At 40.6% G+C, this 23,325-nt stretch overlaps 2 protein-coding genes across 4 annotated transcripts in view; both read left to right on the forward strand.

The window, feature by feature from the left end:
- zgc:103601 (Arylamine N-acetyltransferase, pineal gland isozyme NAT-10) overlaps window positions 1-9,404 on the forward strand; it is a 149,025-nt gene extending 139,621 nt beyond the window's left edge. The window contains exons 1-2 of one of the 3 annotated variants that reach the window (XM_059532236.1): window positions 6,003-6,019; window positions 8,461-9,404. In XM_059532236.1, the coding sequence (XP_059388219.1) occupies window positions 8,468-9,334 (867 nt within the window). In that variant the 5' untranslated portion in view covers window positions 6,003-6,019; window positions 8,461-8,467 and the 3' untranslated portion in view covers window positions 9,335-9,404. Of the gene's footprint in view, window positions 1-6,002; window positions 6,020-6,641; window positions 6,849-8,460 lie in introns of those variants that run through there. The other 2 variants (XM_059532228.1, XM_059532218.1) reach the window with 2 other exon arrangements.
- A 922-nt stretch (window positions 9,405-10,326) lies between these two features.
- On the forward strand, window positions 10,327-15,782 carry LOC132112945 (arylamine N-acetyltransferase, pineal gland isozyme NAT-3-like). The gene is made up of 3 exons (XM_059520711.1): window positions 10,327-10,470; window positions 14,733-15,240; window positions 15,469-15,782. Exons 2-3 carry the CDS (start codon window positions 14,740-14,742, stop codon window positions 15,667-15,669), a joined length of 702 nt encoding a protein of 233 aa, XP_059376694.1. The 5' UTR covers window positions 10,327-10,470; window positions 14,733-14,739; the 3' UTR covers window positions 15,670-15,782.
- The last annotated feature ends 7,543 nt before the right edge of the window (window positions 15,783-23,325 follow it).

Here is a 23,325-nt window from a genome sequence, read left to right on the forward strand (position 1 = left end):
ATCTTATATGTCTTAGATTTATCTAATAAAGCCTTATTCATATAGAAAAGAGAAGTATCTTGTGTTTTGTGCTTACAAGTTAATGTCTTAAACTGCCAATCTTTTTACTGTGCTAATTGATAGTGTTTTCACTATAGTTTGGATATTAATATCCAGCGCAGATTTGATGTTAAATGGCTCGTTCAGTGAATCGCAGGGCGTCTCAGTGATCAGCCATGAAACAGTGATTCTGTTCAAATTCCCTTTAAAATCTTAAATGATTCCCTTTGAGCTAAATTGACCTGTTTCCCTTACATAACCAAAAGTCAGAGGATCCAGAAAGGTCATGAAAGTTGGTACAACAGTTGCACTGCTCCGTCCGTGTCCGGTGTAGACAATGTGAAAGTCTTATGGGTTTGGAACGACATGAGGGTGATTAAACCACAGATTTTTTTTTTTTTTTAACAACTAAGTCTCAAGTCTCTGTGTCCATCTATAGAAACAAAAAAGAAGAAGAAGAAATATATTTTTTTCAGCCAAGAAGGGCTTCTTTTTCCTGTACTTGCAGAACTCATCACTTTCTCCAAAGTGTGTTTTTCCTGTTATGAGAGATTTTGAGAAAAATAATTGGAATTAGTTATAGTATGCAAACAAATGTCTGAGATCAATATCTTAACAACAGCACAATTTTTACTAAATCATCTCATGCACTTCATAATAATTATATTAAAGAACCTTACCTCAAACATATGTGTTGCTTTGGAATTGGCCTGGCAATGGCTGGTATGGGTCTGTAATATTATTGTACAGATGGAAAAATCTGATATAAACTGGCCTTAAGAAAAAACAGCACTTACAGTGGTCCTGTGACTCGATTACATCTCCAAACTGTTGGGAAAAGTCATTAAAAACATCTTTCCTAAAAAAGACAATGACAGACATCACCATCTGGATTAAAGGAAAATAAAAGCATATACAAGCAATCAGTAATAAAAATGAACATTTCGAGCAAGCAACAGGAGTCAGTACCAGTAAATACAACAGAACAAAGAAACAAATGAGCTTAACAGTAATGAGAAATACTACTGAATAATCTAACCAAGTGTTTAAAAAAAATCTCTTTACTTTATTGAACAGATGTATTTTTTTTTTTTTTTTTTTTTGCTGTTTGATTAACGACAGAGACATCAGAAACGCTGTTTTAAAGGGTTAGTTCACCCAAAAAGGAAAATTATGTCATTTATGACTCACCCTCATGTCGTTCCAAACCCGTAAGACCTCCATTCATCATCGGAACACGGTTTAAGATATTTTAGATTTAGTCCTAGAGCCTTCTGTCCTTCCATTGAAAGTGTGTGTCAGTATACTGTCCATGTCCAGAAAGGTAATAAATACATCTTCAAAGTAGTCCATGTGAAATCAGAGGGTCCGTTAGAATTTTTTGAAGCATCGAAAATACATTTTGGTCCAAAAAAAGCAAAAACTATGACGATGCTTCAACAAATTCTAATTGACCCTCTGATGTCACATGGACTACTTTGAAGATGTTTTTATTACCATGAGGTTTTTATTCATGAGGTAGATTGCCTGGGGGAAGAAACTGTTCTTGTGCCTGACTGTCCTGGTATTTGCAGCTCTGAAGCGCCGGCCAGATGGCAAAAGTTCAAAGATGGGGTAACTTTTATGTGATCACTCTCTGCTACCCCCTCCTAATGCCCTAGATGTTACTTGGCCCCCAACCCCTATACGTCCTCCTCAGCCACAGCCAAAAGCTGCCCCTCTCTGCCTCCTCTGCCAGTTCTTTAATGGCATTTCGACACCCTGCTCCTGTACATCCCATTTCGCGGAGCAGGTGCACTGTTGAGGACCCAATGAAGCCCCTGCATCCCACTTCGATGGGACACATGGTGGCTTTCCAGCCTGCCTCTCTGCAGTCTTCTACTAGGTCTGCATACTAGGCATGATTCCGCTCGTTGGCGGCCTCCATACCCTCCTCCCATGGGACAGTGAGCTCCACTAACAAGAGGGTCTTAGTTGGTTCTGACCACATGGTCAATTCTGGCTGGAGCAAAGTTTCTACAATCTTTCTGGGGAATTGGAGCTGCCTCTCCAGGTCAACTCTCATGTTCCACTCCCTACCAGATGAGAGGGCTCTAGATGTCTAGGTGGTTAACTTTCTCCCTGGCCCTTGCAAACCGGATGGGACTTCTCTTGTCTGCACGACTCTACGACCTCTGCTAGTTTCCTCAATTCTAGATTGTGTCGCCACCTGTAGCGGCCTTAAGACAATGCTGTCTTACATCCTGATAGCATGTGCTGGAGGCTTGCATTGCTAGTACCGCAAAGGGGGCAATGTTCTTCAGCGTCGAACCCCTGGTGGAGGTTTCTGGGACAAGGTAGGGTGTCTTAGGTTGATCTAATCAGAAAGCTGAGCCTGACTTGGGGGATCTTCCACAGATCAGACCATGACAAAAGCCTATCTATGACACCTTCCCATGACATCCAGCATTCCACTCAATTTGGCCTTTCATATCCAGAAGTTGGTGGATAAGTGTAAGAAAATTCTAAATGTGTTGAAATACTTGTGTGGGTTTGGGTGGGGTGCGTCTGGGTCAGCATTGAAAATTTTTTACACTGGTCTAATGACATCAATGTTCAATTATTGGTGTGTTGCATATGGATCAGCCTCCAAGTCATTATTATATAAACTTGATGTAATGCAAAACCAAGCCCTGAGACTTTGTAGTGGAGCTGTTAAAACCTCTCAAGTGGCAGCCATCCAAGTGGAGGTGGGGGAGATGCCCTTGTATTTGAGAAGAGGTCCGCTTGCCCTAGTGTATTGGGCTAATCTTAAGGGTCATAATGATGATCACATAACACAGCAAGTCCTAAGAAATTGTCAAGAGCGATTGAATGAGGGAGTAAAAAGCTTTGGCTGGATTATCAAATAAAAAGTTGAGAGTATGGGGTTAAGTATTCTTATTATCTGCACTACAGTACCATACTCTACAGTTCCCCCTTGGACGTTTGAGGAATAAAAAGTGGATCTAGGTCTGCATGAAGAAAAGCTGGAAAGTAAAGTGTACAAAGGGAGAGTAATCAGATATATAGCAGAACACTACAGACAGGACATGATCATATTAACAGATGTTTCTAAGTGGCGCATGTGGTGCCTGAGTTGGGGCTGGCAGTAGTTAAGAGGCTAAATGATGATTTGGCTGTATATACGGCAGAGCTTGTAGCTATATAGTTTGCCCTGTTATGGGTAGAAAGCAATGGGGGTAATACACAAACAGTCATAGCATCTGACTCTAGTTCTGCTCGTCTAAGTATAAGAATTCCCACTCAGAGTCCAAGCAAGACATTCTTCTTGATGTTTTACAGTTAGTGAGTGGATTGCAAAAGACGGGATTAAAATTTGCATTCTTATGGGCATTTGGGAGACATCTTTTTAGTATACAGCCTGAAGTAAATAAGCTTGCAGATTCAGGCAGAGCTAGACATGAGGAAGTGGTGTTGTCCAGGCTGAGGATTGGGCACACCAGACTTAATAGTACTTTATTTCTAATGAAAAAGCATGTTGATGGCAACTGTGAGCATTGTCTCAGGCTTAGCCCAGAAACAGTAGAGCATGTATTTATTAATTGTCAGAAATGTCATCAAGGCAGAGGCTTATTGCTCAAGAAAAGGCCAATGAAGTTATCTTCGAATATAGAAATATTTTACAAAGAAGTGCTGGGAAGATTTTAAATTTTTTGCTTTCTTTTTTAAAGAAACTGACATGGCATACAGCCGAGTATGGTGATCCATACTCAGAATTCATGCTTTGCATTTAACCCATCCAAAGTGCACACACACACCCAGAGCAGTGGGCAGCCATTTATGCCACGGTGCCCGGGGAGCAGCTGGGGGTTCGGTGCCTTGCTCAAGGGCACCTCAGTCATGGTATTGCTGGCCCAAGACTCGAACCCACAACCTTAGTTATAATAGTTGTCAACCGCCATTTAAAAAAACAGAAAAAGAAGAAGATGTTTTGCTACATTTCTTCAATTAAAGATGATTGCTGAGTAGTATGGGTGTTTCCATTTGCCTGAACTTCTTCAAGTGAGTTGCGGAGCAAACCGAAAATCCAGCACTCTCCTACTACTGATACTGTGACTATTTTTGTTTGTATGTGTTCATTAACTGGCATTTTCCACATTTCATTTTCTCTCTCAAAAACAAATTTTTCCACTCTGCTGCTCAATTTGACCAAACTAATGGCTGTTGATGACTATTTGAATTGAATCCTGCCAAAGTGCGCGCTTATATGTGTTAGTTAAATGCGTAACGTTATGTGAGTAGGTCTGCTCATGTCTGAAAATAATATATGAAAAACAAAATATTTTACTTAAAAACATTAGGCTATAGCTTATATTTCTTCAGTAAAATTTTTAATGTAAAAACTAAAATTAATTGTAAAAGTGAAAGTTTTTTTTTTTTTTTTTCAGCATGATGGGCTGCATTTGAATTTGTGATGGACCGTGGGTTGAGAACCACTGCTCTAACCTGTCAATAACTTTATGCAATCCGCCCAATGAAAGATGCGCGGGTGTACACTCACCTAGAGGATTATTAGGAACACCATACTAATATTGTGTTTGACCCCCCTTTCGCCTTCAGAACTGCCTTAATTCTACGTGGCATTGATTCAACAAGGTGCTGAAAGCATTCTTTAGAAATGTTGGCCCATATTGATAGGATAACATCTTGCTATGGAGATTTGTGGGATGCACATCCAGGGCACGAAGCTCATGATCCACCACATCCCAAAGATACTTTATTGGGTTGAGATCTGGTGACTGTGGGGGCCATTTTAGTACAGTGAACTCATTGTCATGTTCAAGAAACCAATTTGAAATGATTCGAGCTTTGTGCATTATCCTGCTGGAAGTAGCCATCAGAGGATGGGTACATGGTGGTCATAAAGGGATGGACATGGTCAGAAACAATGCTCAGGTAGGCCGTGGCATTTAAACAATGCCCAATTGGCACTAAGGAGCCTAAAGTGTGCCAAGAAAACATCCCCCACACCATTGCACAACCACCAGCAGCCTGCACAGTGGTAACAAGGCATGATGGATCCATGTTCTCATTCTGTTTACGCCAAATTCTGACTCTACCATCGGAATGTCTCACCAGAAATGTCTTCAACTGTCCAATTTTGGTGAGCTTGTGCAAATTGTAGCCTCTTTTTCCTATTTGTAGTAGAGATGAATGGTACCCGGTGGGGTCTTCTGCTGTGGTAGCCCATCCGCCTCAAGGTTGTAACGAGTGGTTATTTCAGTCAAAGTTGCTCTTCTATCAGCTTGAATCAGTCGGCCCATTCTCCTCTGACATCTAGCATCAACAAGGCATTTTCTTCCACAGGACTGCCGCATACTGGATGTTTTTCCCTTTTTACACCATTCTTTGTAAACCCTAGAAATGGTTGTGCGTGAAAATCCCAGTAACTGAGCAGATTGCTAAATACTCAGACCGGCCCGTCTGGCACCAACAACCATGCATCGCTCAAAATTGCTTAAATCACCTTTCTTTCCCATTCTGACATTCAGTTTGGAGTTCAGGAGATTGTCTTGACCAGGACCACACCCCTAAATGCATTGAAGCAACTGCCATGTGATTGGTTGATTAGATAATTGCATTAATGAGAAATTGAACAGGTGTTCCTAATAATCCTTTAGGTGAGTGTATGTACATGTGACAAAACACAGTTAACTTAGTAAAAATCATCATATAATGTTACAAATTTATCAACTGTAGTAACGGGAAATTAAAGCTCATTTGTATAATTACTCAGCTGTCACGTGGTTTTTTACAGAACGCAAAATTATCGATTTGATGTGTAGCAAATAGTTTGAAATTAAACCAACAAAACTTAGATTTACTTCCAATTAAGTAAATAATTTACTTTAGGTCAATAACAAGACAGAAAATTAAATACGTCAGATTAGTCAGACAAGGCAGTTGCACTTTTTTCAGTGCAGGATTCATTTTAACGGTAAACATTTTTAAATTCTAAATAATTTTTTTTATTGATTGTTGTATATTTGGGATACTTTTGACAGTTAAGCTGAATTCACCCTGCTTTGTCTCAAAACAGAGCTTGAAACTATATTACCTGCATGGCAAATATATACTGTATCAAAATATATATATATATATATATATTAGTGATGTCAAAAGATTTATCGTGATTAATAGCATCCAAAATACAAAAAGAATGTTGTTTACATAATATATTTACATCTTAAACATTGACCACTTGAGAATGTTGTAAAACAATAAAGAAAAGGCTCCTGAGTTTATCCCTATTATTATTGTACTTCTACCCAAGTTGTAGTTCAAGTTATGTTGTTCATAAGTGCCTTAATATAAATTTCTTAATTAGTTATCATGGGTTTGCATGACATTCTGTTTTAACATTTGGACATTATGCCAATCAGTAGCCTGAGGAAAAAGCAAGGCAGGAAATCTAAGAAAAAGATTAGGTCATACTGTATCTGCCAAACTCATTTAAGCAACAGTCACAAGACAGGAAGCATGTTCTGTTATGGTTTGAAAATTAAATAAATAGAGAAGCATTGGTTGCAGTGTTCATCACAAGTAAGGCTCTTCTGAGAAACAACACTTTGAAAAGCAGTAGTAATGAATGCTGTGTGTTGAGTCGTACAGAAATATTCAGACTTTGTGGATTTTGCCCTTTGTTTATCATTCATAGTTAATTTATTACTCTGTGGTTCAAGGGTGTGTTATCCAGTCCCTTCATTTTGCAGATATTCTTTCTGACTATTGTGCTTCCTTCGGCTGTCACAGGATTCGTCTTAACGGTAAGATTTTTGAAATTCTAAATTACATGTATCGCAAATATATACTATATCAAAATAGATATATATTAGTGCTGTCAAAAGATTTTTTTTGATTAATCACATCCAAAATACTAAAATAATGTTGTTTACATTATATTTGATTGTGTACTGTATATTGTTTATATAAATTCAAACACATGCATACATATTATTAAGAAAAAGATGTTATGTAGATTAAATATATTTATATATGATATAAAATATAATATAAATATATAAATGTATACACATGTAAATATTTTCTAAATATGTACTGTATGTGTGTGTATTTATATATACATTATAAATAAACACAGTACACATACATTTATGTAAACAAAAAGTTTTATTTTTGGATGCAATTAATTGTTTTACAGCTCTAATATATATATATGATATGATATATACATACAACCCCAATTCCAGACAAGTTAGGATGTTTTGTAAAGTGCAGTAAAATCAAGAATCTGAGATTTGTTAATTCTCTTTAACTCATTATTCAATTCAATTCAGTTATTCAATTGACATAAGTACAAAAGAAAGATTTCCAAAGTTTTCACTTTTTCACATTTTATAAATATGAACAAATTTTGTTTTTGACGGCTGCAACACATTCCAGTTGGGACAGAAGCGAAATAAATTTGAAAAGGTTGTAGAATATCCACATTTAAATGTTTTTAAAAAGTTAACAGTAAGCAGGAGTATTTCTAGAAAGCTATGCTGTGATACTGCGCGGGTTCTCTGGGCCAGAGCTCATCTCGGATGAGCTCAAAAAGAAAATATGATGATGATGTCAGATGATGTCAAAAAGAAAATATGTGCTGTACAGATGAGTCCACATTTCAACATATTTCTGGGAAAAATTGATTTTCAATTCTCAGTCCCAAAGACCAAAGGGAGAATCCAGACATTTATTAGCGACAGAAGCGAAGGCAAACGTCTGTCATGGTCATAACATTATTTTGAATATATACAACAAGGCAAAACATAAACTGATATAGATTTTTGTTATAATATTTTTATCCATTTTAGATACTTAAAATATCCAGATTTATGTTTATTTAGATGTACATTTAAATAAAGAATTTCATTAATCTGAAATGTAGTTTAAGATTTAAAAATATTATCTTGCTTCTTTAAATATATAATAGCATTTGCAAGATTACATGTGATTATAACATTAAAAAAATATTTCCTTAAGCCACACTATTTAACATACTTTAACATGCTTGTGAGTCCTGAAATTAAAATAATAATAATAATAATAATACATTTTATTTCTAACATGCTTTTCTTAGATTCAAAGCGCTACAGTATAAAAATAGAACATCAATAATAAAATTCAATAAAAATCAATTACAATCACATTCAATTACAGTAAACAGCTCTAAAAAGATGTGTCTTTAAAGAATTCTTAAAACAGTCTAATGTTGGAGAGTCTCTAATTTCCAGTGATAGAGCATTCCATAGACGTGGTGCTGAAACCGAGAATGCTTGGCTGCCCATAGACTTCAATATTATATTTTCATATACTGTATAACCATTTAAAATGACTAGACATTTATGTTAAAACTTTGTACATTGTTGCTTGTAGGGATATAATGGACCTGAAAGAATACTTGAACAGGATTGGGTTTACTGGCCAATATGACAAAGCCGACCTAGACAATTTGTTCACCATCCACAAGCTGCATGTTATGAATATTCCATTTGAGAACCTCAGCATCCATTCTGGCGAGAAGAACACTATGGACCTGCAAATCATCTATGATAAAATAGTCAAGAGCAATCGGGGAGGCTGGTGTTGTGAAAACAACCTCTTGTTCTCATGGGTCCTGAAGGAGATGGGATACAAATTCACCATGCTAGGCTCCAAAGTGTTCAACTCACTGAAACAGGAGTACCTCTCCATGGACTGTCATCTCATCAATCTGGTGGAGATTGATGGGAAGCAGTACATTGCAGATGTAAGCTTTGGAGTGTCATCCCAAATCTGGCATCCCTTAGAGTTGATCTCAGGTAAAGACCAGCCGCAGCCTTCAGGTGTATTCCGCCTCATAAATAATGGGCTGCAGTGGGTTTTGGAGAAGACCAACAGGAAGCAATTGGTCCAAGATAAGACCTTTACTAATTCCAGCCTCATTGATAAACGGCTCACAAAATCATTATACTCCTTCACATTAACACCCCGTGATGCAGATCATTTCCGAGAGATGTCAGATTACCTGCAGACTAGTCCAGACTCTCTGTTCGTGCTCAAATCCATTTGCTCCCTTCAGACACCCACAGGCTTCAGAGCTCTGATTGGTTGGACATACAGCGAGGTCACATTTAAAGAGGACTCAGACTTGGTGGACATGAAAGAAATCCCAGGCTGTGAGATAGAGGCTTTACTAAGGGACAAGTTTAACCTGGTGTTAGTTAATAAATTCACACCCAAAAACAACAAAGCTGATTATTGTATCTAGTACTCAGCTCATCTAATAATTTTAGTAATCAGTGTGTTTTGCTTGAATATTGAAATAAAAATTGTACTCTGAAGGCTCTGCTTCTTTGTTTTTTATTAGTTTGTTAATGCTCTCTATATATATATTTAATATTTTTTTTATATTTTTGTTATTTAGGCTGTGAAACCAAGTCTGCATTTTAAGGTTGCAAATGTAATATGACAATGTTGAGAAATAGTATTCCATTGTATTTGCTTGACATAAAAATACTCGTTGAATTTGAAATTGTACTTGAAGTCAGACTACAGTACATTGAGAAGGACGCATTTAACATCATTCAGCATACTGTGCTCATTATTCCCTTTGTCTACTTCAGCTCTTGTCTTGTATATTCTGTCTCACTCCTGGACTGGTAATAATAAATGTTTGAATATCAGATCAAACTTGATATTTAATGATGGAAAGAGGACGTAAAAAGAGATGGAAAAACTGAATCTAACATATGTGTGAAATGTTGTCAGTCTACAACCTAACAAACAAATAAATTATATGATGTCAGATCCATTTCTCATGTTCATTTCACAAAGCACATAAAAGAGAAATAAGGGGTGATAAAAAAACTTATCATGGGTTTGCATGACATTATGTTTCACAGCAATTTGAAAATATTTAAAGTAGAAAAAAAATTGTGATGAATTTAACAATGGGACATTATGCAAATCAGTAACCTGGAGAGAGAGAGAGAGCCAGGCAGGAAATCTAAGAAACAATATTCTCAGCCAGTTCTACTAGAGACATTACCCCACACAAAAGATTAGGTCATACTGTATCTGCCAAACTCATTTGATCAACAGTCACAACACAGGAAGCATGTTATGTTATGGTTTGCAAATGAAACACACAGATAAGCATTGGTTTCAATGTTCAGCACCAGTAAGGCTCTTCTGTGAAACAACACTTTGGAAAGCAGTGTTAACGAATGCTGTGTGTTGAGTCGTACAGAAATGTTCAGCCTTTGTGGATTTTGCCCTTTGTTTATCATTTATAGATAATGTATTACTCTGTGGTTCAAGGATATGTTATTCGGTCCCCTCATTTTGCAGATATTCTTTCTGACTATTGTGCTTCCTTCAGCTCTCACAGGATTCGTCTTAATGGTAAGATTTTTTTTTGACTCTAAAGAATCTTTTATTGACAGTTGTATTTTTGGGACACTTTTGCCAGTTAAGTTGAATTCACACCGCTATGTCTCAAAACAGAGCTTAAAACTAAATTACCTGCATGACAAATATATATATATATATATATATATATATATATATATATATATATATATATATATATAATATATATGTAGTTGGGAGTTTTATAACACTTATGTTATATTTAGAATATAACATAAATGACATATCAAATGTTTAAACTGAGAAAATTTATAATTTTAAGGCAAAAATAAGTTGATTTTAAATTTCATGGCATCAACACATCTCAAAAAAGTTGGGACAAGGACATGTTTACCACTGTGTGGCATCCCCTTTTCTTTTTATAACAGTCTGCAAACGTCTGAGGACTGAGGAGACAAGTTGCTCAAGTTTATGATTAGGAATGTTGTCCCATTCTTGTCTAATACAGGCTTCTAGTTGCTCAACTCTCGTAGGTCTTCTGTGTCCCATCTTCCTCTTTATGATGCGCCAAATGTTTTCTATGGGTGAAAGATCTGGACTGCAGACTGGCCATTTCAGTACCCGGATCCTTCTTCTACACAGCCATGATGTTGTAATTGATGCAGTGTGTGGTCTGGCATTGTCATGTTGGGAAATGCAAGGTCTCCCCTGAAAGAGACGACATCTGGATGGGAGCATATGTTGGATATACCTTTCAGCATTGATGGTGCCTTTCCAGATGTGTAAGCTGCCCATGCCACAAGCACTCATGCAACCCCATTCCATCAGAGATGCAGGCTTCTGAACTGAGCACTGATAACAACTTGGGTTGTCCTTGTCCTCTTTAGTCCGGATAACATGGCATCCCAGTTTTCCAATAAAAAACTTCAAATTTTGATCCATCTGACCACAGAACAGTCTTCCACTTTGCCACAGTCCATTTTGAATGAGCCTTGGCCCGGAGAAAATGCCTGCGCTTCAGGATCATGATTAAATATGGCTTCTTTTTTTACCTATAGAGTTTTAGTCGGCAACAGCGAATGGCTTGGTGGATTGTGTTCACTGACAATGTTTTCTGGGAGTATTCCTGAGACCATGTTGTGATTTCCATTACAGTAGCATTCCTGTATGTAATGCAGTGCCGTCTAATGCCTGGAACACCAAGCCGACGGTCGGCCGTCGGGCAGTTTTTGTGTTAAGTTTCTTCAGTGTGTTCCGCACCGTCGGCTGAAATTGGTCCTCGTCGGCTTTTCTTCTGCCGATTCGACATGTTGAATCGGCGTCGGGTCATCTGTGAAAGAGGGAACTCTGATTGGCTGTTCAGCTTAGTGAACGAGTCAGTGGACGAGAATAACAGCAAAACAGCGAGCAAAAGTCAAAACGGTACAGATAGAGGCTGTTCTAATGATATGTCATCTTACCTGATTGTTCCTTGGTGAATATTTCAATATTAACACGAGAGGAGTGGAATAAAGAAAGTGTTTAGCAGGATTAATATTCAAAACAGTAAGCACGCGCTGCTTTGTTTACGGTTTGTATAACTTCAGCCGGCAGCGTCAGTTTCCCTTTATGAATGACGAATATATCTGCAGAAATAGACAGTTGTCTCATTTACATGTAGGCGCAGAACGAGCATTCTACCTAACAGTCGGCAGTAGTTCTCTCGTGTGTTCAAGTGGAGCTTTTTACCCCGACGCGAGGCGACAACACAGTTGGCTTTCATCAGCGCTAGTTCGTCGGCGTCGGCTTGTTGTGTTCCAGGCTTAAGGGCCCGAAGATCACGGGCATCCAGTATGGTTGACCCTTATGCACAGAGATTGTTCCAGATTCACTGAATCTTTGGATGATATTATGGACTGTAGATGATGATAACTTCAAACTCTTTGCAATTTTTCTCTGAGAAACTCCTTTCTGATATTGCTCCACTATTTTTCGCCGCAGCATTGGGGGAATTGGTGATCCTCTGCCCATCTTGACTTCTGAGAGACACTGGAACTCTGAGAGGCTCTTTTTATACCCAATCATGTTGCGAATTGAATAAGTTTCAATTCGCTCCTCCAGCTGTTCCTTATATCTACAGTACATTTAATTTTTCCGGCCTCCTATTGCTACCTGTGCCAACTTTTTTGGAATGTGTAGCTCTCATGAAATCCAAAATGAGCCAATATTTGGCATGACATTTCAAAATGTCTCACTTTCAACATTTGATATGTTATCTATATTCTATTGTGAATAAAACATTAAGTTTATGAGATTTGTAAATTATTCCATTCCTTTTTTACTCAGAGTTTGTACAGTGTCCCAACTTTTTTGGAATCGGGTTTGTGTATATATTAGTGTTGTCAAAGACTTTTTCTCGATTAATTGCATCCAAAACACTAAAATAATGTTGTTTACATAATATATGAGTGTGTACTGTATATATAACATAAATAAATAAATGTATATACATGTAAATATTTTCTAAATATGTACCGTATGTAAGGAATAACTGACGACGAGCTGTTTAATTGTTGGCCTTTGAATCCAATGCCTCTTTTGCTAGTTCTAAAACGTCCTTTTAAAGCTGGTAATGGAGGCTTGAGCTTTTTATAGTATTTCAATGCAGTTATTAATTAGGTTATTAGAAAGAGAGTGAGAGAGACAGAGACACACAGTGAGAGAGAGCGAAAGAGAGAGAGAGCTTGTGTGAATTAGGCTACCTCTAAAGTGTGGACTCTGAGGAACTCCACAAGTCCGGAGTGTGCCACTTGGGACAGGGTCTATGGATTTTTACCTGTCTGAAGTGTGCTCAGCAGCGCCCCCTTTGTACCCTTGAAGCAGTCTTTCATGAAGCCCGCATAGATGCAGGCTCCGCACACTTCCCAGGAATCCTTGCGAAATGCCAATCAGACAACGGATGGGAGGAGATTTCGCTCAAGAGCAATTGATGACATGGCTGAGAAGAAAATATTTAAGTGTAGGTATCATTATGGTGTTTATGACCTAGGTGTACATTTTACCAGTTGTTACCTACAGTTTATACAAACATTATGGTCATCTACCAGTGGTTGATATCTCAAACATAATAATTTCGCGTTGAATAATATGATCGCATTATGATTTATTAAATAAATAGAACCGAATGTCAGGGCTTTACTGAGTCATATGTAAACCTAGTATTTATATTTAAACCTGTAAATTCATCTGAAACTCATGCACATGTTTATTATGTGTTAAAATTGTAATCTTAGTTCAAATGCAACATTATGTATTATTACAACTGTATACATTATTTAAATAAGCGTGTATATATTGTCTAATGCCCAGGTGGCATAAGCAAAAGCAACCAGACCAGACCATTATTTCTGGCATGACGATCGAGTCTGTCCCAAAAATAACTCTCAATGCGCCCTCGTGGAATCTCGCCACAGGCCCTATAGGTCTGCACTACATGACGTTACCAAAGTGTGGACTCTGAGGAAGTCCACAAGTCCGGAGTGTGCCATTTGGGACAAGTTTATTTTTTCAAATTTATCCAATCTGGGACCCGGTTTCAAAAAATATTGGCTTCACTCTCCCATAACGCCGGATCCGTGTGGAAGAAACACCTATATAATACAAATGTATGCGTATACAGCGAAACGCGTCTCCGTATGGATGGGCCTTGAAGTGCATAAGGTAGTAACAATGAAGAAAAATCAACATTACAAAAAATATATTGAAGAACATAAAATTCCCAGCAATAAGTTTGCTAGGTCAAAGGTTTCTGTGGACAGCAAATTAATCTGTGGTAGGCAGAGCTTACACTGAACAGTGACATTTTTCTCGTGTCTTTCTTTAAAAATGAAATGATGTCTGAACACCCAGTGATTAAAGGCTGCGTTGCTGTTGATTTATTCTGAACATGATTCTGACACCCCTCCCACCTCTCTGCCGGAAAAACTCAAAGAATCACGAATGTATGTAAGCGGCGGGTTTATTAGGAAAAAATATAAATGTTTTTAAAAAAAAAAAAGGAAATTTAGGAGAATTGTGAACAATTTATTACCATTGTGTAAATAATATGTAATCATGTAATCCATAAAAAAGTAACTGTAGTCTGATTACAAGTATTTTAAAAAAGTAGTTATGTAATGTATTTCCTGGACTTTGAGCCATACTATTTAACATACTTCAACATGCTTGTAAGTCCTGAAATTATATTTTCATATACTGTATAACCATTTAAAATAACTAGACATTTATGTAAAAACTTTGTACATTGTTGCTTGTAGGGATATAATGGACCTGAAAGAGTACTTGAACAGGATTGGGTTTACTGGCCAATATGACAAAGCCGACCTGGACAATTTGTTCACCATCCACAAGCTGCATGTTATGAATATTCCATTTGAGAACCTCAGCATCCATTCTGGCGAGAAGAACACTATGGACCTGCAAATCATCTATGATAAAATAGTCAAGAGCAATCGGGGAGGCTGGTGTTGTGAAAACAACCTCTTGTTCTCATGGGTCCTGAAGGAGATCTCAGGTAAAGACCAGCCGCAGCCTTCAGGTGTATTCCGCCTCATAAATAATGGGCTGCAGTGGGTTTTGGAGAAGACCAACAGGAAGCAATTGGTCCAAGATAAGACCTTTGCTAATTCCAGCCTCATTGATAAACGGCTCACCAAAACATTATACTCCTTCACATTAACACCCCGTAATGCAGATAATTTCCGAGAGATGTCAGATTACCTGCAGACTAGTCCAGACTCTCTGTTCGTGCTCAAATCCATTTGCTCCCTTACGAAAAATAACCATGGTTTTATTATAGTAAAACTGTGGTAACCCATGGTTTTTTGGCGTGTTGACTACCATTTGTATAACCACAGATTTACTACAAATACCATGGTTAAACTATGGTTAATTTGGCAAAACCATGGTTAATTTGTGGTTACCATGGTTAAACTATAGTAACCATGGTTTTTTGGTTTTATTTATAGTAAAACCATGGTTAATTTTCGTAAGGGCTCCCTTCAGACACCCACAGGCTTCAGAGCTCTGTTTGGTTGGACATACAGCAAGGTCACATTTAAAGAGGACTCAGACTTGGTGGACATGAAAGAAATCCCAGGCTGTGAGATAGAGGCTTTACTAAGGGACATGTTTAACCTGGTGTTAGTTAATAAATTCACACCCAAAAACAACAAAGCTGATTATTGTATCTAATACTCAGCTCATCTAATAATTTTAGTAATCAGTGTGTTTTGCTTGAATATTGAAATAAAAATTGTACTCTGAAGGCTCTGCTTCTTTGTCTTTTATTATTTTCTTAATGCTCTCTATATCAGAGGTGTCAAGTAACGAAGTACAAATACTTCGTTACTGTACTTAAGTAGAAATTTGGGGTATTGTGACGACTGGGTGAAGGAGGAGCTGGAAACAAGTGCGAGTTAACAATTTAATGAGAATTAGACAAACAAACAAGAGTACAAAGACAATGCTGGGAAGACGACAATCCAAGATGGTGGGGAGACGGTGAGTAATCCAGATGATGATGGTGAGAAGGCAGCAGGAGAGGATGGCACAGGAACTGCGGGGAATAGAGCCGAAGGTAAGTCTGATGCTGAGTAAAAGTGCAGAGAGTGGATGAGGTTCCGGGGAAAGAAACGGACATCCAAACGCAAACGACACAGAAGCAAAAGACAGGGTTACCGACATTAAACAACGTTCGCACAAACACAAGACGTGAGACAAGCCAATATAAAGGGAGTGTGTAATGAGTGACAGCTGCTGCTGATGACAATTAACGTAGACGCCCACAAACTAACCATTGCAGACGCGAATCACACAGACTTCACCACAAAGTGCAAAACCCAGAGATCACGGTTTACCAACCGTGACAGGTATCTATACTTTACTTGAGTAATTATTTTTCAGCCTTTTTACTTCTACTCCTTACATTTTCACGCAAGTATCTGTACTTTCTAAATTGCTTTGTTACTGCTATTTCATTTCGGCTTGTTTTCATTCCGGCTTGTCATCATTCAAAAAAAAAAAAAAAAAAAACCTATCCAGATAAATCAATTCAACCTGCCGCTGGAGCAGCAGAGATTATTTCATTCGGTGCAGTGGGGGACAACGATTTTGACGAGGCGCTGTCCCTAACGACGTCCAAGAAGGACTGGGCACGCTCTCCGGAGGAGCGCTCTGAAGTGGAGGGACACGCTGCATTCCAGGATGAACTCGTCCGGATTCTCACTAAGGCCATGAGTGGTCTAGGCTTAGAGTGGGAATCCCCCGACGAACCAGTTAAGAGCAAGCTGGAGTCTTGGTTCCTTTACTTGGGCCGCCGAGCTGCTGCTCCGAGGAAACGAGCCCCATTCCTCCCAGACCTGCATAACGAGGTCGCTAAGGCGTGGGCTGCGCCCCAATCGGTACGCACTCACGCAGGTGGGTCGGAAATTTTCACCAAAGTCGATGGAGCGGAAGCTAGTGGATATACACGCATTCCGCCCGTCGAGGAATCCATCGCTGCGCACCTCTGCCCCTCCTCTGCTTCTCTGAAGACAGGTGCTACGCTGCCGTCAAGGCCCTGTCGTTTGACCGCACATGTAGCGGACAAAGCGTATGCGGCATCAGGAGAAGCAATTTCTGCTCTGCACACGATGGCAGTGCTCCAAGTTTTTCAGGCACAGCTTCTGAAATCCCTGGACGAGGGCGGGGCGGATCCAGAGGCGTTTAAAGATTTACGCACAGCAACGGATTTCGCACTCAAAGCCACAAAGAAGACGGCCCAGGCGATCAGGCGGAGCATGGGCTACATGGTTGTGCTCCACCGGCACCTGTGGCTTACTCTCACTGAGCTGAAGGATGCGGACAGGAGGGCGCTGCTCAACGCTCCTGTATCTACATCTGGCCTATTTGGAGATGCAGTCGAGGCTATCATGGAGCGTTTCTCGGAGGCACAGAAACGCTCTAGGGCTGCAGCACAGCCTTCTGCGCGCAGTAGATCCTCATCGGCTTCCAACCTGCCGTCGAAGCGACCCCCCGCTGCTTCCACTGCATCAGCACCAGATCCTGAGCCGTCTGTTCGCGCCAAAACTCTGTGGCAGAGGACACCGAAGGAAAGGCGTCACGGCTTCAAGAAAGGCGGGAACCGTCCCGGGGGAGCTCCTCCGTCGGATCAATAACCTCGTTCCTGATGAGAGGGCGCGGGGGAGGACAGCGCTGAGCGGTGGGCCTGCTGCGAAGCGTCTAAGATATTCTTACGAAGTCCCCTTGGCGGTTGCAGGCGACTACGAGAATGTCTGTGTTGTGTATGTTCAAAATGCAATAAAGTCTGTGACACCCTCACAAAAAGAGCATTTTTCTCTTCCCCCAATGATAACGGCCTTACAAACAGCCATGAAACCATCAATAGAACCGGGCTCACAGCTTCCCTGTGTATTTGGCAAGGCTCACGCCCAGGTGTCAGGTATCGGACCTCCGCAGCCGCGGCTTGCTCTCGACATCTCCAACACACGCACGTGCGTGTCATTCAATCATTCGACAGGAGACTCGCGCTCCCCGCTGATCGGCGAAGCACGACCCTCCCTAACACACATCGCTCCCACTCGTCCCTTGAGTTTTCTGACAACGACCCCGGTACACAGCAGCGTCGTTCAGAATGCAGAGGGCGAGGCGCTTCGCACTCTGTGTTTTTTGCGAGCGCATGGCGATCCACTCCGGGCATTTCGATTTGGTTGCGGAACGTCATAGAGAATGGCTACACGCTTCAGTTTCGACGGTTCCGACTCACAACGAGCTGGTTCTGAGGCAAGAAATTCTCAATCTCCTCGCGAAACGCGCAATAGAAGTGGTCCCGCCGAGCGAGAGAGAGAGCGGGTTTTACAGCCGGTACTTTGTCGTTCCCAAAAAAGGTGGTGGTCTCCGTCCAATATTAGACCTGAGACCCATCAACCGTGCGTTGCACAAACGCGCTTTCAAAATGACAACGCTAAAGCAGATACTGGCACAGATTCGACCCGGAGATTGGTTTGTTTCGGTGGACCTGAAAGACGCATATTTTCATATCCAGATCGCCCCTCGTCACAGGTGCTTTCTGAGATTTGCGTTCGAAGGCATAGCATATCAGTTCATGGTGATGCCGTTCGGGCTAGGCCATGGCAGAACCCCAACTTGTACCAGCGCGGTGTCCAGATGGGTCTGGTCACGCGGCGGAAAGTGGTCACGACGGATGCGTTGACGGCGGGCTGGGGAGCCCACTGCGATGGCTTACCGGCCTCGGGCCACTGGACAGAGTCGGAGAAAACGTGGCACATAAATCGCCTCGAGCTGAGAGCGGTTTCTTTGGCCTTTCAGAGTTTTATGATGCAAATCAGGGGGCACCACGTGTTGATTCGCACAGACAACATGACGGTGGTATCGTACATAAACCGCCAGGGCGGAGTACACTCGAAAGCCCTGTACAGTCAGGCAGCACGCCTTTTGCTGTGGGCCGATCACCATCTGCTCTCCATTCGAGCAGCGCACGTTCCGGGATGCCTGAACAGTGGCGCGGACATGCTTTCAAGGAACGGGATTCCTCACGGAGAATGGAGACTGAACCCTGGGAAAGCGGAGGTGGACCTGTTCGCGACAGAGGAGAACACGCATTGCCCTCTGTTCTTCTCGCTGTCGCGCTCTCCCCTGGGCGGGGATGCACTCACAATGTCGTTGCTGAATGCCCGTCTGTATGCATTCCCCCCGCTAAAGATTTTGTCACAAGTGCTGCACAAAATCGGAAAGGAGAAAGCGTCAGTGATATTAGTCGCTCCATACTGGCCGAACAGGCCGTGGTTTCCCGATCTTCTAGAAATACTAACGGCTCCCCCGTGGCCAATCCCGCTGAGACGAGATCTCCTGTCTCAGGCAGATGGCTCGATATGGCACCCCAACCCAGAATGGTGGAAACTTCAGGTGTGGATGGTGTGCGGGAACCTGTAAACCCGGGTTCGATGTCTCACCGCGTGATGTACACGATTACGGAGGCACGAGCCCCTTCTACGAGACGCCTGTACGCTTGTAAATGGACAGTCTTTGAGAGATGGTGTGAATCGAATGGTCGGGACCTGTATGCCCAGGTATACTGGTGCATGGTACCAGTATGCCCTCTACGCTTAAGGTTTACGTTGCAGCCATCTCAGCTTTTCACGCTGCTGTTGACGGGCGCTCAGTTGGGAAACACGATCTAGTGATCAGATTTTTGAGAGGCGCGAGAAGACTAAAACCCTCCCGCCCCCCTACAATGCCATCCTGGGATCTGGCTCTGGTGCTGGGAGCGCTAGCCCTCCCGCCATTCGAGCCACTTCAGTCTGTCGGCTGGAAGGAGCTCACGCTTAAAACCGTGCTGCTGCTCGCCCTTGCTTCATGCAAGCACGTGGGGGATTTGCAAGCGCTCTCTGTGAATGCGGACTGTATGCAGTTTGGACCAGGTGATTGTAATGTCACGCTCAAGCCAAAATTTGGCTATGTGCCTAAATCGCTCTCGACACCATTTAGAGCGCAAGTGGTGGCTCTTTCTGCCTTCTCTCCAGAATCGGAGACTTCATTGGACAGCACCCCGAGTCAGGTGTTGTGTCCGGTGAGGGCTTTACGACTCTATGTCAACCACACGGCTGCGTTTCGGCAATCCGAGCAGCTGTTTGTATGCTTCGGAGGCAGCACCAGAGGACAGCCTGTCTCTAAGCAACGGCTGTCACATTTGGTGGTCGACGCTATTGCCTTGGCATATTCTAGCCGTGGTATGGAATGTCCTATTGGTGTTCGAGCCCATTCGACAAGGGCTGTCGCCTCCTCGTGGGTTGTGGACTAAGGGAGTTTCTATCAAAGATATTTGTATGGCGGCTGGATAGTCTTCGCAGAATACCTTCGCCAGATTCTACAACTTGGACGTGCAGTCATTAGCCTCACAGGTCCTATCGGTGAGTACAACCTGTGGTTTTCCTGCAACCACTAGCCGCTTGACGGCGCTGGTGGTTTCGACCAGGTCCTGTAGGGAGAGGTTCAGACTGTAACGCCTCATACGGTCATTCCCTATGTGTGCCCAACATTTCCTTCTATGGTTGTTGCACTGTTTTGCTATACGCTTGTATGTGAGTTCACAGGACTGTGTCATATTTGTATAGCGATGGGGCTGCGTCTCTTTCAGACATGATTTTTAAGTAACCTGATTGGTCGCATGTCGCAGGGTCGTATCTGATTGGCTGGGGATTTACTTTAGTGTATACAAGAATTATTTATGATTGCTCCGCCGAGGCTGAGCCTTTTTATTCACTGTTCCCACGGCGTTGTTCTATACAGTCCCCAAGGCGTTAACGCCATGTCGAGAGACCGTTCTCGAGAGGGAACGTCTCCGGTTACTGTCGTAACCTAGGTTCCCTGAGAGACGGGAACGAGACATGGCGTAGGCCACCGTGTTCACCGCTCGAATCTGCTGTACTGTCAATTCAGTCGGAAGATTCTGAGGTTATGCCGCCAACACGGCACAATATATAGTGGTGAGGCCCCGCCCACATTTGCCGCCTTGACTGGCATTGGCCAGTGAGAGTTGCAACTTCACTGGCGTTGTGCAATAGGATTTCAGGTAGGTTAGGAAGGAAGGGAGTCCCCAAGGCGTTAACACCATGTCTCGTTCCCGTCTCTCAGGGAACCGAGGTTACGACAGTAACCGGAGACGTTTTCGCTTGTCACCGCTCATCACAGCCGTATCCTCCAGCGAAAATCTAGCCCTTAACACATATAAACGAACACATACTTTAATTACACTTATTTAAATATACTTCATTTAATCATACATACTTTATACATACACTGGCTACTGTGCAAAAGTCTTAGGCACATTAGTATTTTCTTAAAAGAATGGTGTTTGGCTATTTATATATTTGGTGTAGTGTGTCAGTAGAAAATATCAGTTTACATTTCCAAACATTCATTTTGCCATTGTCAAACTGCTTGTGCATTCAAAATCGCACTAGATTCTTATTCAAATTAATGGCAAACTGATATTTCCTACAGACACACTACAGCAAAAGATATAAATAACTGGCTTAAAACCCTTTTCTGGGGTGAAAATACTATTTTTTCTTTTCCATAAGACTTTTGCACAGTACTGTATTTTAAAAACGACATTGTTGCTACTTTATAAAGAATGACCATAAAGTCATTCACAGAACTGATTTAAGACAGTGACAGACAGCACTCATCTTAACTAAATATCAGAGTGAGTGACAGAGATACAGTAGAAACATTATGTGTGGTTTTGTATTAAATAAGGACCCAGATTGTGAAATACATTTATTAGCCTTAGAGTAAAGGAAGCACAACTTGAGAAATGAGAGCATCCAAGGTGAAAGCTATGGATTTATTTTAAATATTTGTAATGTTCTTTAAAGTTATCCATAGTTTTTTTTAGGTTCTTTTTTTTAAAGTATCGGTTCAGGCACCGTTTAGGCACCGGTAACGTTTTAAAAGTATCGAAAAGGCTCTGGACCCTACTTAAAAGTTATTATTTCTCACTGGCTCATTTACCAAATGGGTGCTTTCTCTTCGTCCTCCACAAATTAAGCTACTGTAGGTAGTTTGGTAGCGAGACGTTTTAATAAATTATCGTTTGTGATTGACGACGCGATTGACAATGTTGTGATAGGCTTTACCAACTTTGTAACTTGTTACCCCCCGAACACTGGACATAGCAGACATATGTACTGAATACAAGAAGCTATCAATCAAGAAGGTATCAGGATTATGAGTTTTTTTTTTTTTTTTTTGATTAATCACTTGTAATTAATCATTCATTTTGACAGCACTATAATGTTTATTGTAAATAGACAACCATACAAGTGTAATTGTTACTAAGCCTGCACTAATGTTCTTGTCCATTGCCTTCGCAGATTCCTGCAGCTAAGCTTGGATGTACATTTACATTCCATTAAAGGTTATTGATGACATGCCTCTGAAGTTTGACTTTTTGCACCATAACAATACTTATAGGCAACTAGTCATCATATCTCTAGCTCTTTAATGTATTTGCATTGTACTAAAATGCATTCATTTTCAATGGGCACATATGCGGCTGAAACAGGTAGCCTAGTGCATCCCAAATTTTTCAACATGAACATTTTAATATAACATTATAGTCATTATGGCCTTTAGAAAAATGTTTTTGTTTGAGGAGATGGGGTAGTGCACAATATGCCCCTGTGGTGCGGCCTAAGCTTTTGTTCTTAGTGGCATTTTTTTTCCTTACATTACTTTTACTTTTATACTTTAAGTAGTTTTTCAAACCAGTACTTTTACACTTTTACTTGAGTAAAAAGCTTGAGTTGATACTTCAACTTCTACAAAAGTATTTTTAAACCCTAGTATCTATACTTCTACTTGAGTAATGAATGCCAATATTTTTGACACCACTGATATATTAAATAATTTTTAAATATATTTGTTATTTAGGCTGTGAAACCATGTCTGCATTTTAAGGTTGCAATTGTCATAGGAAAATGTGGAGAAATAATTTTTCATTGTATTTGCTTGACAAAACAATACTCGTTGAATGTGTACTTGTCAGATGAAGTCAGACTACATTGAGAAGGACGCATTTAACATCATTCAGCAAACTGTGCTCATTATTCCCTTTGTCTACTTTGTCTCTACTTTCAGCTACTTTCTGCCTCACTTCTGGGCTGGTAATAAATTATCAAAAATGTTTGAATATCAGATCAAATTTGATATTTAATGATGGAAAAAGGACTTTAAAAGAGATGGAAAAAACTGAATCTAACATGTGTGAAATTTTGTCAGTCTACAACCTAACAAACAAATGAATAATATGTCAGATCCATTTCT

Source organism: Carassius carassius, chromosome 3 (genome assembly GCF_963082965.1).
Source record: "Carassius carassius chromosome 3, fCarCar2.1, whole genome shotgun sequence".
In the NCBI taxonomy this organism is placed as follows: domain Eukaryota; kingdom Metazoa; phylum Chordata; class Actinopteri; order Cypriniformes; family Cyprinidae; genus Carassius; species Carassius carassius.

What these genes read in the sequence shown, in the direction of transcription:
- LOC132112945 (XM_059520711.1), top strand. Translation starts at nt 14,740, where the DNA reads ATGGACCTGAAAGAGTACTTGAACAGGATTGGGTTTACTGGCCAATAT. An exon ending in TCGTGCTCAAATCCATTTGC is followed by an intron (nt 15,241 to 15,468) that starts TCCCTTACGAAA and finishes AATTTTCGTAAG; the next exon opens with GGCTCCCTTCAGACACCCAC.